The sequence below is a fragment of the Scyliorhinus canicula genome, chromosome 1, assembly GCF_902713615.1.
Source record: "Scyliorhinus canicula chromosome 1, sScyCan1.1, whole genome shotgun sequence".
NCBI classification, from domain to species: Eukaryota; Metazoa; Chordata; class Chondrichthyes; order Carcharhiniformes; family Scyliorhinidae; genus Scyliorhinus; species Scyliorhinus canicula.
This window is the reverse complement of record NC_052146.1, coordinates 162,911,339-162,927,800: the sequence shown is the minus strand read 5'-3', so window position 1 is coordinate 162,927,800 and position 16,462 is coordinate 162,911,339. Positions and strand designations below refer to the sequence as shown.

Sequence of the window (16,462 nt, the reverse complement as noted above, 5' to 3'; positions counted from 1 at the left end):
GATGTCTCTATCCCGGGATTGGGCAGGGAGGGGATGTCCCTAACCCGGGATTGGGCAGGGAGGGGATGTCTCTATCCCGGGATTGGGCAGGGAGGAGATGTCTCTATACCGGGATTGGGCAGGGAGGGGTGTCTCTATACCGGGATTGGGCAGAGAGGGGATGACCCTAACCCGGGATTGGGCAGGGAGGGGATGTCCCTAACCCGGGATTAGGCAGGGAGGGGATGTCTCTATCCCGGGATTGGGCAGAGAGGGGATGTCTCTATCCCAGGATTGGGGATGGAGGGGATGTCTCTATTCCGGGGTTGGGCAGGCAGGGGATGTCTCTATACCGGGATTGGGCAGAGAGTGGATGTCCCTAACCCGGGATTGGGCAGGGAGGGGATGTCTCTATACCGGGATTGGGCAGGGAGGGGATGTCTCTATACCGGGATTGGGCAGAGAGGGCATGTCTCTATACCGGGATTGGGCAGAGAGGGGATGTCCCTAACCTGGGATTGGGCAGGGAGGGGATGTCTCTATATCGGGGATTCGGCAGGTAGGGGATGTCTCTATATCGGGGATTGGGCAGGGAGGGGATGTCTCTATACCGGGATTGGGCAGGGAGGGGATGTCTCTATATCGGGGATTGGGCAGGGAGGGGATGTCCCTAACCCGGGATTGGGCAGAGAGGGGGTGTCTCTATATCGGGGATTGGGCAGAGAGGGGGTGTCTCTATATCGGGGATTGGGCAGGGAGGGGATGTCTCTATACCGGGATTGGGCAGGGAGGGGATGTCTCTATATCGGGGATTAGGCAGGTAGGGGATGTCTCTATACCGGGATTGGGCAGAGAGGGGGTGTCTCTATATCGGGGATTGGGCAGGGAGGGGTGTCTCTATACCGGGATTGGGCAGAGAGGGGATGTCTCTATATCGGGGATTGGGCAGCGAGGGGATGTCCCTAACCCGATATTGGGCAGGGAGGGGATGTCTCTGTACCAGGATTGGACAGAGGGGGGTGGCTGTTCCTATCCTGGGATTGGAAGGGAGCGGATATCTCTATTTCAGGATTGGACAGAGAGGGACCGTCCCTGTACTGGGATGGGTCAGAGAGAGACCGTCCCTATTCCGGAGTCGGGCAGAGAGAGACTGTCTCTGGGATAAGTGAAGCTATTAAACCCCAGATTTGCTGTGGAACAGGGCAGACTCATAACCTTGAGGGCCTGCATTCACTTTAAAGGGAACCCAAAACCTCCTGCGAATCACTCCACAGTACCCATCGTGAAAAAGCACAGCCTTCTGACGCTCGCTGTGTCATTATAATCATAATATCACATTTGGACATTCTGCTCTCGCCTTTCCTTGTGTAATCTCAGCAAGATTTCCTGTTTTTTTGAACTAATACTTATAAAACATAAAATTATTCGGTCACATCCTTCATCAGAGTTAATCGGAGCTTGACACATCTCTCTTGGTAAATTGTTCGAGAGAGCAGTGATGGTAATCTTTGGCACATGTTTCTGTCTGGGTGCAATCCACTCAGGAATGTACACAAAGGTGTAGAGAGCTGTCGGAGGATTTGGATAGACTGGCTGTTTTGTCTGTGAATCATCTGTACTGACATATTATATGATTTTGAATTATCTCTTCAAATGCAAACATAGGGCGTGCCTGGACCTCCAGAAACAAAGGGTGAGAAGGTAAGATAAAATAACATCCTGACTGGATCTGTATCCCTACATTAGTAAGATTGTGGGGTATCTATGGAGATCAGATATCAGGGGTTGGGTGATGCAGGATATTTGTTGCAGTCAGGGGGTCTGATGGGGAGGGGTATTTATTGGTCTGGAGTGCAGTGGGGCATTTAATGAGCTCAGCCATCAGGTGGTATATGTTTTGAGGTTGGGTGGTGGGGGTAGATCATAGAATCCCTACAGTGCAGAAGGAGGCCATTCAGCTCATCGAGTCTGCACTGACCCTCTGAAAGAGCACCCCACCCAGTCAACCTCCCCAGTCCTAGGTGGTTAACACCACTTCATAGATTTCATAGAATTTACAGTGCAGAAGGAGGCCATTCAGCCCATCGGGTCTGCACCGGCCCTTGGAAAGGGCACCCTACTTAAGCCCACACCTCCACCCTTTCCCCATAACCCAGTAACCTCACCCAACGTTTTTGGACACAAAGGGCAATTTAGCATGGCCAATCCACCTACCCTGCGCATCTTTGGACTTTGGGAGAAAACCGGAGCACCCGGAGGAAACCCATGCACACACGGGGAGAACATGCGGATATCACACAGACAGTGACCCAACGGGGAAACAAACCTGAGACCCTCGGGGGCGTGAAGCAACAGTGCTAACCACTGTGCTACTGTGCCGCCCACAAGAAACAAGAAGGGAATCACCATTGACTTAACCTTCAGAGCACTGGGCGCAGTTTTAGTGTGGTCAATCCATCTACCCTGCACATCTTTGGACTGTGGGTGGAAACCAGAGCACCCAGAAGAAACTCACGTGGGCAGTGGGAGAATGTGCAAACTCCACACAGTCACCCAAGGCCGGAATTGAACCCAGGTCTCTGGTGCTGTGAGGCAACAGTGCTAACCTCTGTGCCAGGGTGAGTTATTCATTGGGATCAGAGGCATGGACCATTCAGCACTCCAAATTGCCTGTCTGACTTTAAGACCTACCTTGTCAAGTTGCTTTTCATGCTGTGTTTCTACTGTTCTTGGGTCCCAGACTACAGACAGAACAGGGTATCAGCTCTGATCTTTGAGGATGTAATGAGCTGCTGACTCGGAGATTTTCCAGTTTAAAAAGAAATGTGGTGATTTCTTGGACGGTTGGTTGCTGCTAGTTTGGACTCCGTCCCAGACAATGTGATCTTAAAAAGAATCTTTTCCTTTATCTGATGAATCTCTGTTTAATTTCCACACAGGGTGACACAGGCGATCCTGGTTTGAAGGGAGATAAGGTGAGCTCATTAACTGTTGAGAGTCGGGAATTCCTCACCATAAGTCCGTCATAGGAAAAGTTAATTCCCTTCACAAGAAGAGAAACATTGCTCTCTCCAAACCCTCACACCTTAGACCCATAAATGGTAGACCAAGATATCGGCAAAATTACCACAGGCTGCTTGGAGAATTATTTTGCAGCAATGAGTTTTGATCAGGAATGTGCTCCCTGAAGGATGATGGAAAAGGTTTCAATAATAACTTTGAAAAGGGAATTGGAAAAAATGTGGATAAATAGGAATGATTTGCAGGGCTATGTGGAAAGAGCAGGGAAGAAGGATTAATTAGATTAATTCATACAGCTAGCACAGCACAATGGGCCAAATGGCCTCTGGGATGTATCATTCCCTAAGGTCCAAATTAAATCTTGTGTACATTTGGCTGGGAGGTCTTGTGGCGAAGTGGGTAGCGTTCCTTCCTCTGAGCCAGAAGCTCTGGGTTCGAGTCCCACTCCAGGACTCGATGGTCAAGGAATGTGCGTTCGCAATGCGGCCAAACAGGTTGTGTGTCAACCTGGAAATCCTTCCAACACACCAATGGCTGGCAGTGAGAGCGGGACAGACTCCTGGTCAGCCACACTGCCCCTCCAGCTCTCAGCCTCTGGCAACAGACTAGCGACCTGTCCCAGGAATAACTAGCTGTGGTAACAGACAAAAGCCTGCCTCAGTGCACCAGTAGGTGTGGGAAGAAAATAGGAATTGGACATTTTGCTGAACCGTTCACCATTGTATAACAGGCACCTCCACATCATTGCTTTTTAGAACACAAATTACTCATTTTGCCTATCCTGAATACAGATTCAGTGGGTGGACGACACCCCTTGTGCTATGAAATCAGCTCCTGTGGAGGTAAGGTAACACCAATCTGTCCAATAACCCTGATTCTGATCAATTGACCATTTTAATATCTATAAGGCTCGATTCTCTGGTTGGAGTTGATCAGGTAGTGGATCTCAGGAGGCCTGTTAAACCAGTTCTATGCAGGTTAAGCCACTAACCTCATTTACTTACGCTTGTAGTATTTGACAGTAACAAGGTTATGGGGAACACCATTCCGTGCAAGCAGTCATTTTGCAATACTCTCGCCAAAAGCATGTTCTGAAGGAATCAGTTGCTCTGACAGTTTTTCTTACCGTTCACAGTGTATTACCACATGATTCTGGGAGGAAACTGACAGATGATACATGAAGCAGCTGCTCAATCTGTTTTAAATATGGAACAGACTTCATAAATCTGAGAGGAATCCATTTGTTAGAAAATCCTTTTAAGAACAGGGCTGTCATTCCCATAAATACCAAGTTACTTTGTCATGCGACAACATAGAAGGTGCACATCTGCTTGGTATATATGGTACATATTGATTGCTGATGGGAGGGCCAGATTTACAGCCACCTTGTGGCCCTCAGCTACTTTCCTGGATGGAGCCAGGGTTCTGGGCAGATTCCTACCACCGAAGGGGAATCTCGCCACAGCAGAGAAGTGGAATTGGACCCAGTGCAGTGAAATATTTTGCCCGGAATTCTCCGACCCTTCGCTGCCATCGGATTCTCTGGTCCCGCTGACAGTGCACTCCTGTCTGCGGGTTTCCTGGCGGCATGGGGGTGGCTTTAATGGGGATTCCTACCCTTTGTATTTGTCTTCACAGCAGAATACTCAAGTTACATTCCAGAAATAGTGGGTAAGCCAGGGGATAATAAGAGTAAGGGAACTAAGATAATTAATATCAGAGGAAAACGTTTGGGGGCATTCAAAGGACAAGGCTCGACAAATCGAGCGGCACGGTAGCACAGTGGTTAGCACTATTGTCTCACAGCACCAGGGACCCGGGTTCAATTCTGGCCTCGGGTCACTGCCTGTGTGGAGTTTGCACTTTCTCCCCGTCCCTGTGTGGGTTTCTCCGGGTGCTCCAGTTTCCTCCCACAGTCCAAAGACGTGCAGGTTAGGTGGACGGGCCATACTAAATTTCCCTTCGTGTCCAGAAAAAAAAAGGTTAGCCCGGGTTACTGGGTTACACGGATAGGGTGGAGGTGCGGGCTAAGGTAGGGAAATCTTTCCATAGGCTGGTGCAGACTCGATGGGCTGAATGTCCTCCTTCTGCACTGTAAATTCAATGTAAAAATCCCCAGGACCAGGCCTACATTCCAGGGTTCTTAAAGAGTAACTGCAGAGATAGTGGGTGTTCTAGCTATGATTTTCCAAAATGCCCTAAATTCGGCAAAGGTCTCAATGGATTGGAAGTACGGAAATATAACACTGCGATTCAGGGAAGGAGGGAGAGAGAAAACAGGAACCTTATCAGCCATTGGGGAAGTGGTGGGATCTGAATAGGGCACTTTTATATAACCATATAATTAGAATAAGTCAGAGTGGACCACCACTCCCCCGCCCCCTACTTTCTGCCTTCACTCATCAATGTTCTGATCCCTTGGAGATCCAGTGTGGAAATCCTGTTTGACAGGTTTGTGAAAGCTTTTTGAGGATATTACCAGTAGGATGGATAAAGGGGAATCGATATGCGTAGTGTACTTGGATTTTCAAAAGACATGCTAAGTACGCAAAAGGTTAATACACAAGATAAGGGCTTGCGGTGTTGGGCATAATAAGTTAGCATGATAAACAATTGGTTGATGGACAAGAAGCTGAGAGTAGGGATGAATGGGACATTTGGGAGGCTGTGACTAGTGGAGTACCGCAAAGATCAGCAGTAGGGGCCTCGGCTGTTTACAAACTCTATTAATGATATAGACGAAGGGACAAAGAGTAATGTGTCTAAGTTAGCTGCAAAAGACAGGGGACTCGCCACCCATGGACTCCGAAAGCAAACCCTGTCAGGATTGCTTGCTGTCTCCCATGGAATAGAATCCCGACAGTACAGAAGGAGGCCATTCAGCCCATTGAGTCTGCACAGACCTCCAAAAGAGCATCATATCGAGGCCCACACCCCTGCCCTATCCCTGTAACCCCACCTAACCTTTGGACACTACGGGGAAATTTAGCATGGCCAATCCACCTAACCTGCACATCTTTGGACAGTGGGAGGGAACTGGAGCACCTGGAGGAAACCCATGCAGCCATGGGGAGAACGTGCAGACTCCACAGTCACCCAGTGCTGGAATAGAACCCGGGTCCCTTGTGCTGTGAGGCAGCAATGCTAACCGCGGTGCCACCGTGTCGCCCACTTACGGAGGTCCCTTGTTCAAAGACACTTAGTGCCTGATCAAGGGATCAGGCATCAGAAAGATGCACTTTCCCTCTCCATGACCACCACTCCCCCGCCCCCTACTTTCTGCCTTCACTCATCAATGTTCTGATCCCTTGGAGATCCTTAGCCTTGGGTGGGTGCATTATCGATAGTAACCATGGCCTCCCTGGTGATGCTGCTGAGCAATGAAGAGCAGTTGGCTCCTGATTGGCTGACAGCTGTCAGTGGGTGGGACTTCCACCTTCTGGTCCTTGATCTGAGAGAAATCCTACCACTGGCCAGTGGCTGAGTGGCACTTCATTCAGGCGGGACCTCCTGATTGGCAGTGACACGGGGCTCTTGCTGAATCTCCAGTTGTGAGGCAGGGCTCCCATTGCCTTTGTTAAATAACCCCGATAGATATTTCCAGCTACGAATAAGCACCCACTCGGTAGACTTGGAGATAGGTCTATGGAGTTGGTGTCCAATCATTTTCTTGTTACTTTGATGCGAAAACTGGTGAGGGGAGAAACTGGATTATTTACCAATATGAAACATCTTCCCTCTGCTCCGTGACACAGGGCGAATCCTGTAAGGTCTGTCCACAACTCCCTGACGAGCTCGGAAACATTGTGGGACTTCCAGGACCACAGGGAGTTAAAGGTGACCCAGGACCCCCAGGAGCTCAAGAACCTGGACAACCTGTGAGTATCCAAACTATAGCGACACAGGTCAGAGAGGACGTAAATGTTGCTGCAAATAAATCATCTCACACTTTATATCCTTTAAGTGATTTTGCTCACTGATTATGGGAAAGTTTGGGGATTTAATTCTGGTTTTTGTCTCTTGATCCATTTCACTGCCTCACATTGAAGAAAACCTCATTATTTGATATGTCACCTGAATGATCATGCCAAACTTTCCATAAGCAAGTCTGCTTTGAACTCCTTTGGCCATAAGACGTAGGAGCAGAAGTAGTCCATTCGGCCCATCAAGTCTGCTCTGCCATTTAGTGAGATCATGACTGATCTTATATGATGATCCTCAACTCCACTTCCATGCCTTATCTCCATAGCCCTTGGCTCCCTTACTGACTAAAAATCTGTCTGTTTCAGGCTTTAAAAGTTGAGTTCAAATATCCCTTTGTTTTTTGTCTGGTGTTGCTCCAGGACATCCTACTGAATAGAAAGCCACTTGTCTGCACATGTTACCTGTTTGCGTTGGATAGTCCAGGATCATCTCACTTCCACATGCATCGGAGCTGTGTTTGACTTACACATGGACCTGCTCTGTGATCTAATTTTTTTTATCAACGCAGTCTGGTAGTTTTGTGATCTTCAATGCTCTGAATAAAGCAGTCATTCAAATCTGTCACCCAAAAACAAAATGGCCATGTGTGAATTTGCACACACCCTAAATCATGGTAAGTAGTAACCTCATGAACCACTACTGGCACAGATTGGTCGTTTAGAACATGGAGTAGTCATTCGGGACATTAGAGTTTCCTAGAGACTTAATTATCACCTGATCATCTGCCTCCTCATACATCCATCTCTGGTCACCTGAAGAGTCCATTCCTGTAACATCCCAACTTGTCACATCAATTGGATGATTATTGACTGCCAATCAAGCAGCTCTTTCCAATTTCTAACAAAAGTGTTCAAAAAACAGGGCGGAAAAAAAATCCCATAATCTTATTTAATGGCCGTGTGATTTTTCTATCGGGTCCTCAGAGCAGTATTCTGGGATTATTCCTCAATTCATGGCGACCCGAGGGCAAGTTATATCTGCAAAATGCCCTCTGAAATTCTGAACAGCCTGTATTTGATTGGCGAGTGTGAGTTTGAATCTTGTTGACAAGGAAATAGATCTTGTGAAACTCGTTTTGAACAAATCAGTGCAAAGTTCCAGCACCTCCTGGTTAGGTTAGCGGCCACATATGGGGCTGGATTCTCCATTTGGGAGACCAAGTCCCCAAGCCGGCATGAAAATTGTGTAGAGCTCCCAGCTCTAGCTGCCTTTACAGCCCGGAGCATTGCCAGGTCCGTGGCCAAGCATGCGTATGGCGGTGGCCTACAGCGGCCGCGCCATGCTTCCTGGCGGATGCAGCCCGCGGACCCAAATAGTCCCCCTCTTCGGCCGGATCGCACGCCCCGGACGCCCCCCCCCCCCCCCTCAGTGCCCCAGCCCCGAATGAACCACCCCCTATCCGCGGATCGGCCCTTCCCTGGACTGAGTCCGCAGCCACCACGCTGATTTCCCGATGGGTGAGACCATGAGAGTCCCACGCCATCGGGAAATGTGGTGAATCACAATCCTAGTAATTCACTGTGTTATATTGTATGTGTTGTGTCTCTGTAACCTCGGTATACGAGCAGTTGCGCGGCTCTGCCCATAGGGGGAGATGAGGAGTTTGTACTGGGCTCCACCCGTGGCTCCGCCTATGGTTCCTCCCATGGTTCCTCCCACTAACTGGAAGTATAAAGATCTGCAGTTGTGAGCCTGCTGCCAGTTCATCTCGTCGCAGGGAGGCTCAGTTGTAAGACAATTAAAACCACTTTTCACTTCCAACCACGTGTCTTGTGAATTGATGGTCACATCAGGAACTCAGCCAGTCAGGGACTGAGCTTTGTGAGGCGGACCTCAGGCAATGGCCTGAGGCCGTGGATATGGCATGCAGTGTACTCAATACTCCCCTTTTCAGGGGGTGGAGCATCGCAAAAGTGGCGCCGCCCCCGATTTTAACGTCATTTCGGCATAAGGGATCGGAGAATCCTGCCCATGGTTCCCAGTGCATCCAGTGTTACATTTTAGGTCTTGACCAGAGATAGCAACCAGGATAGTATGTTCAGAATTAAACAACAGCTCCCTACGATTGTTCCATTACTAAAGGCACTTAACAGTGCAGGACTCACCTATAAAGGAAGGAAAGCGTCTGAGTCAATTCTTCATCTGTCTCTGGTTTATTGATCACAGCTGGCACTGTGTTGGGACTCCAGAATTGGCCTCGGTATCGCCTTGGTTGAAGAATCAGAACCGATCTGTAATGATCAACCCAACTGCACAGCAAGCATCTGGTAAAGTTGAGAAGGCGGGGCCTTCATGAACAACCTCAACCGGTACGGGAAATGAACCCGGGCTGCTGGCCTCGCTCCGCATCACAAACCAGGGGCGGGATTCTCCGATCCCCGGCCAGCGTAAATACCGCCCCCGGCATGTCCCGAATTCTCCGCCACCAGAGATTAGGCGGGGGCGGGAATCGCGCTGCGCCGGTCGGCGCGCCCCACCCCGGTGATTCTCCAGCTCGCGATGGGCCAAAGTCCTGCCGCTGTCAACCTCTTCACCGGCGTTGATCAAACCACCTACCTTACCGACGGGAGCAGGCGGCGCGGGCGGGCTCCGGGGTCCTGGGGGTGGCGCGGGGTGATCTGGCCCCGGGGGGCACCCCCACGGTGGCCTGGCCTGCAATCGGGGCCCACCGGTCGGCGGGCGGGCCTGTGCTGTGGGGGCATCCTTTTCCCTCCACCTTCGCCATGGCGGAGGCGGAAGTGACCCCCTCCCCTACGCATGTGCCGTGATGACGTCAGCAGCCGCTGACGCTCCGGTGCATGTGCGGCTTGCGCCGGCCGGCGAAGTCCTATCCGCTCCGGCTGGCGTGGCGCCAAAGGCCGTTCACGCCAGCCGGCGGAGCGCCAACCCACTCCGGCGCGGGCCTAGCCCCTGAAGGTGAGGGCTTGGCCCCTAAAGGTGCAGAGATATCCGCACCTTTGGGGCGACCCGACGCCAGAGTGCCTCATGCCACTCCATCGCGCCGGGACCCCCCGCCGGGTTGGGGAGAATCCCGGCCCAGCTGTCCAGCCAACTGAGCTAAACCAGCCCCCAGGGCAAGTCATGCAGCATTATAAAATGATGAGTGGTGTTTCTGTTGTTCCTGACCCAGTGTTGTTCATGGTGCCTGTGGCCTTTGTAGGGATCAGCTCATTCTTGCTCCAATTCACAAATGGGGCAGTTACTGAAAGTGAATTTTCTCAGAGCTCTAAGCCAGAAAATCAAAAATTCTAACATAATTATGTCACCTTCAGAATAAGGGAGAAATGCATGCTCAGAGGTGAGTTCAAGTCCCAAACTCAGACTTGAGCACAATCCCTCGTCTGATTCTCCAGTGTAACAATTATTTTTAGAAAGTACCATCTTTAACACTTGGAAGTAATAACAAAATCTAGAGTTTTACCGTGGCAAGCTTGAATAGTTGTGATTTTGTTTTGTTTCATATTTTTAAAAAGGTCCCCATTGTGAGTTTTAACTCGTTTACCTCATCCACAACACAGATATTAGCATCTTAAATTGAGGGGGGGGGGGTACGCTGGTACAGTGGTTAGAACTGCTGCCTCACAGCACCAGGGACCCAGGTTCAATTCCAGCCACGGGTGACTGTCTGTGTGGAGTTTGTATTTTCTCCCCGTGTCTGTGTGGGTTTGATCCGGGTGCTCCGGTTTCCTACACAGTCCGAGAATGTGCAGGTTAGGTGAATTGGTCATGCCAAATTGACCCTTAGTGTCAAAAAAAATGGTTAGGCGGGTTACTGGGTTATGGGGATAGGGTGGAGGTGGGGCTTAAGTAGGGTGCTCTTTCTAAGGGCCGGTGTAGACTTGATGGGCTGAATGACCTCCTGCACTGTATATTATGTATGATATGATATCAGGGAAGGATGCACTGTTAGAGATGCTGTTTTCAGCTTAGACAGTAAACTAGGGTCTCATCTGCCCTCTCAGATTGATGTAAAATTTTGTGTGCCACGATTTTGAAGAAGAGTGGGGAGAGTTATAGCAAATATTTATCCCTCAATCAGCATCGCAAAAAGAGATTGCATCACATTGCTGTTTGTGAGTGTTCGCTGCATGCAGTTTGATGCCACATTTCCTACACTATAAACAGTGACTAACTTCCAAAGTATTCTGCTGGCTCTTAAGCTTTTTGGGACATTCTGTGGCTGTGATGGGTGCTATGTAAATGCACCCTTCGTCAAGAGAATGTTTTCAAAATATGGGTAACCGCTTCACTCGGAACTTGAGACTCCCAGGAGGACAGCGGATCCGAACATTTTAGGAATACCCTCAGAGCACGCCTGAAGAGATCAAACTTCCCCACTAACTAATGGAAGCCCCTGGCTTGTGACCAGCGAAAATGGAGAAGGCTCGTTTGGGAAGGCTTTGAACACATCAAGAGTCATAGCCAGAAAAGTGCAGAGGAGAAGTGAAGCATCAGAGGGAGTGCATAAACCTCCCAACAACTCATCCAGTGACCCTTCAAGCATCGCCCGCCCCAAACTATTGTCAGGCAATTGTGGGAGATGGAGAGTGATCTTATCGAAAAGACGCCCTGAAGTTTGAAAGGCATGCTGGGCAGTTAGGTGTTTCTCAGCTTGCTCTTCCAGATCACATCTCAAGCCTGTGCTTGCCATTATTGATTTGATTGATTGATTTCATTTATTATCACATGTACTGAAGTACAGTGAAAAGTATTTGTCTGCGGCTGAGGGAATGTACACAGTACGTACAAGTAGACAAAGAGAATAATCAACAGAGAACATTGACAAATGGTACATCGACAAACAGTGATTGGTTACAGTGCGGAACAAGGGGCCAAATAAGCAATTGCGGTTTGCCATTAGCAGTCCCTGGTGGGTGCCCACCATAAATACATCACGGTATCAGTGTGCATCCAGTTCAATATCTCTATTTGAAGAGAAACCGGAGTTCTGCCAGAGACCTGGCCAGCCTTCCTCCCCGGCCCACATCACCAAATGAAAATAGATTGTTTTGTAGGATCTTGCTTTGCACAAATGGGCTGCCACTTTTATCCAAACTGCAACTGCATTTCAAACAATAATTCATAAGCTTTGGCACTCTTTGGGGTGTTTTGAGAATGTGATAAATTGCCATATCAATATCAAATTGGTCTCTTAATAGGGCCAACCCGGAGCACCAGGTCCACATGGCTTAAAGGGAGACAAGGTTAGTTGCTGACTTGTCAATATCTACCTTAACTGCACTTCAGCAGACACATTGTTTAATTCAAACAAATTGAGCAGTACAGTAACGTTACGGCTATTATTATTGATTCGTTAATCCAGTTTAGAATTCATGAACCCAGAGCAACTGACTTCAAATCACAGCACAGCCATTTGAGAATATTTCAGACAGATATATGCCACAGTGGACATGCCACTGTCATATAATATTGGCAGGGGTTTCCCACTTTATCTATCTTATGGTCTTGCTGTCATCAGAATGTAACCCTCCCAACGCTTCCCTAGTTCCTGAGTCGAAAATCATTAAATGTCCGTACTGCCACTCGGTGAGTTGCGCGACGTTCAGAATGGGGCCAAGGTTTATTTGCAGATTTAACTTCACCTGTGTATTTTTGTAGATCAGCATATTTCCACCGAATATCCCTTTAATGCCCGGCAGAGCCAGGTTACCACTAGCTGAATTCTGCCAATTGAGTACATGCTCTGTTCTCTGTCCTCCTTCTAATTAAATCACCAGCCATCTCCAGCCTCCAATTCTATGCATTCTTGTTAAGTGTCTTATCTGAAGCCTTGTTGAATGTCTTTAATAAATAACATCCATAGATATACTTCATTACCCACCACGTTGGACACATCCTCAAACAAAGAATCAGTGAGGTTACTTAGACATAAACTTTATAACCCCATGATCAAGTTGAGTCTGGTTGACTCTTGCCAAGTGCTCAGTCACTTAACTCCTAATAATACACTCCAGGCCAACCCCATAACTGACGTTTGACTAATTAGCCTATCATTTCCTAGTTTATCTCCTTTACCATTCTTAAATAATTGAGTAATATTGATCACTTCCTAAAGCAAGGGAACAATTTCTGAATCAAGAAAGCTTTGGAAGATCATAACGATCACATCAACAATTTCATCTAATTTAACAGTTGGGTGAAAATCATCTACTCCTGGAGATTCATCCGCTTTCACTTCATGAGTTGCCCCACCAACATTATTTTTACTGGTGTTGAATCTATTTGGTTTCTCCCCCTGATATATTGGATGGGCTGCTCCGCCCCATCGCTCCATATCTCTGCCTCACCCCGCCGGCGGGATGCTCCATTACGCCAGCTGGTCATGGGGGCAGCCCCACGCCGTCAGGAAACCCCCGGGCGTGGGCCAAAATGGAGCATCCCGCCGCCGGAGAATCCCGCCCATTTATTTTCCACATTTCTCTGGTACTTTGTCCTCATCTCTTCTGTGATGCCGAAAAAGATAATCTCAGTAACTGTTGTTTCTTGATTTCCAATTAGAATATCATCTGTGTCTGTCATGAAGGTATCTACATTACTCTGAACAACTCACTTCCTCCTCACATAATTGCAAAAAACCTTCAGTGTCGAAATAGATATCCTTTACAGTCTTTCCAACACATTCCTTTATGCAACTCAGTTCGTCAAAGTTTGGGGGGAAAAAACAATGGGTTCGCTTAAACATTGTGCAAATATGAATCCTGTGGCTCACCAGGTTGAGCTGCAGTCTGGATAATGAGCGTTCAGGAAAATGATCAGACTGGAATCACTTGGCTTTTGTACACTGTTCAAATGACAAGTCTCCATTTCACAGGGTAATATCGGCAAATCAGGAGCCACTGGGAAAACCGTGAGTACAGTGATCATTTCTCACTTATTATGTTGCCTCCTATCTCACCTCAGCTATAGTCAGACAAACGCAGAACACAAAACAATGCAATTTTTCCAGCTTTTATATGCTTTGTGTTGCAATAGTGTTGGTTACAGTGCGTGCTTGTTAAAAAAGCCGTTATAGTTTTCAGGATGTTAACAGCAAATTTTTATTAACTCCTTGTAACAATGTTGACAATACAATAAGGAATACATGCATGGAGTTATTATATCCCAGATCTTAACAGGTCTGTGGCCAAAACTGCACTGACCCGAGGTCTATGCCATGTGCCTTCTTATATCGCTGTGTGAGTGGTCCTGTACTCAATCTCACCTTAACCCTGTATGTGGCGAAACCTTCTACTACACCTATCCCGAAGTCTATCTCACATCGATATAGTTACAATAGTTTACTCCAAGTCTTCTACTGTTATAAGCCTTATGCATTAACATATTGTTACATATTGAATGTCATTCCAACATTATTGCAATTAGACTATTAGCATTAGCAACGTTCTCAGTACTGCATATCCCCAATTCAAGTCCTTGAAGTTGGAGGTTCAGGTGGCCTGGATGCTTTATAATCCTACTGCATCTCATTAGCCATTAGTGGTCAGCTCTGTTGGTTCAGCGTCTTGTTACTGGCTTGGAGATTGGACTGGCTTTTGAGTTTGCTTTCATTTGCACTGCTTTATGTTTTACCACGCCTGGACTGTTCGGCTGTCAGGTCAATCCATGGTTGCAGTTGCTCTGTTTCTTGCACAGTGGATGAAGATGCTATTCTTATCCTTGGTGCTGTTTTTCCTTCTATCTCCATGTGGGCTATCTGGAAAGCTGGAGGAGAGTATTTATGTGGCAAGCTGGCTGGATATCGCAATGTATGCGCAGTGATTGCCTGCTTTGTCTTTGTCAATGGTGACAGACTGGTACCCAGTTCCAGCATCCGTTGTGGCTGTTGCATGCTGGCTGGATATTACAATGTATGCACAGTGGCTGCTGTGTTAACCAGCTGTTCTGTCATCGCAGTTGGATGTAGAGGCTTTTCAGACTCTGATTGATTTTTGGTACTGCTTCACTGGAGATGCAACGGTTATCCCGTGTCTGACCATTGTGGAATTCTCCGGGACATTTCAAAGAGACCGATCACGGAAATCTGTGTCTGAATACTCTACCGTCTTCTGTATGTCAACAGCAAGCCTTATCAACCCACTTGTTACATAACACACAGTGAATGGTACAAGTATGAGCCAATCTTTATCCTGGGTCTCAACATGACTCTGGACAATGCCACACTGACGTAGGTCTAGGTCACATGCCTTCTTAGTGAGTGGTTGATACTGGCCTCATTCCTACATTAACCCAGTATACGCTTGTCTAATATATGAAGTTATGCAATTTACCACTTCACAGCTTCCCTCAAGGGGTCTGCACAGAACTCCCAACAGGAGTCTCAAACCTTGTTTTATTCTTTATGGACAGAATTAATTTTCCTCTGTATCCTTACCTCTTGTTATTCCCTCTTATCATCAAAGTGATTATATTTTTACTCACTATAAGTACTCTCCACCTTCCTTAACTTGTAGAGATTATAACCTGTGATACATAGTTATGTTGCGTTTGGGATTGTTTGAAGGGGACTGTATAGAGGGAGCTTTGCTCAGTAGCTAACACCACCACTGTTCCTGTCCTGGGAGTGTTTGATGGGGACAGTGTAGAGGGAGCTTTACTCTGTATCTAGCCCCGTGCTGTACCTGTCCTGGAGTGTTTGATGGGACAGTGTAGAGGGAGCTTTACTCTGTATCTAACCCGTGCTGTACCTGTCCTGGGAGTGTTGATGGGGGCAGGTGTAGAGGGAGCTTTACTCTGTATCTAACCCCGTGCTGTACCTGTCCTGGGAGTGTTGATGGGACAGTGTAGAGGAGCTTTAATCTGTATCTAACCCCGTGCTGTACCATGCCCTGGGAGTGTGTGATGGGGACAGTGTAGAGGAGCTTTACTCTGTATCTAGCCCCGTGCTGTACCTGCCCTGGGAGTGTTTGATGGGGCAGTGTAGAGGGAGCTTTACTCTGTATCTAACCCTGTGCTGTACCTGTCCTGGGAGTGTGTGATGGGGACAGTGTAGAGGGAGCTTTACTCTGTATCTAACCCCATGCGGTACCTGGCATGGGAGTGTTTGGAACAGACTGTAGGGACTTGAACACAATATCTAGGCTGACACTCCCAGTGTGGTGCTGAGGGAGTGCTGCGTAACCTTTGACAGGGGACTTTAAACCAAGGCCCTGCCTGAACTTCCAGGTTGATGTGTAAGATGTCATGGATTAGGGGAAATCCTCTCTGTTTACAGGGACAACAGTTATCCCTTAACCAACTTAACTAAAACAGATTACATAGAATTACATAGAATTTACAGTGCAGAAGGAGGCCATTCGGCCCATCGAGTCTGCACTGGCTCTTGGAAAGAGCACCCTACCCAAGGTCAACACCTCCACCCTATCCCATAACCCAGTAACCCCACCCAACACTAAGGGCAATTTTGGTCACTAATGGCAATTTATCATGGCCAATCCACCTAACCTGCACATCTTTGGAC

General features: G+C 47.9%; 1 protein-coding gene across 5 annotated transcripts in view; it reads left to right on the top strand.

Moving 5' to 3' along the window:
- Positions 1-16,462, top strand: part of col16a1 (collagen, type XVI, alpha 1) — a 476,156-nt gene that overhangs the window by 250,199 nt on the left and 209,495 nt on the right. For 4 of the 5 annotated variants that reach the window (XM_038801937.1, XM_038801918.1, XM_038801909.1 and 1 more), the window contains exons 21-25: positions 1,645-1,680; positions 2,919-2,954; positions 6,756-6,878; positions 12,144-12,188; positions 13,817-13,852. In XM_038801937.1, coding sequence (XP_038657865.1) covers positions 1,645-1,680; positions 2,919-2,954; positions 6,756-6,878; positions 12,144-12,188; positions 13,817-13,852 — 276 coding nt within the window. The remainder of the gene's footprint in view (positions 1-1,644; positions 1,681-2,918; positions 2,955-6,755; positions 6,879-12,143; positions 12,189-13,816; positions 13,853-16,462) is intronic. The other variant, XM_038801946.1, reaches the window with a different exon arrangement.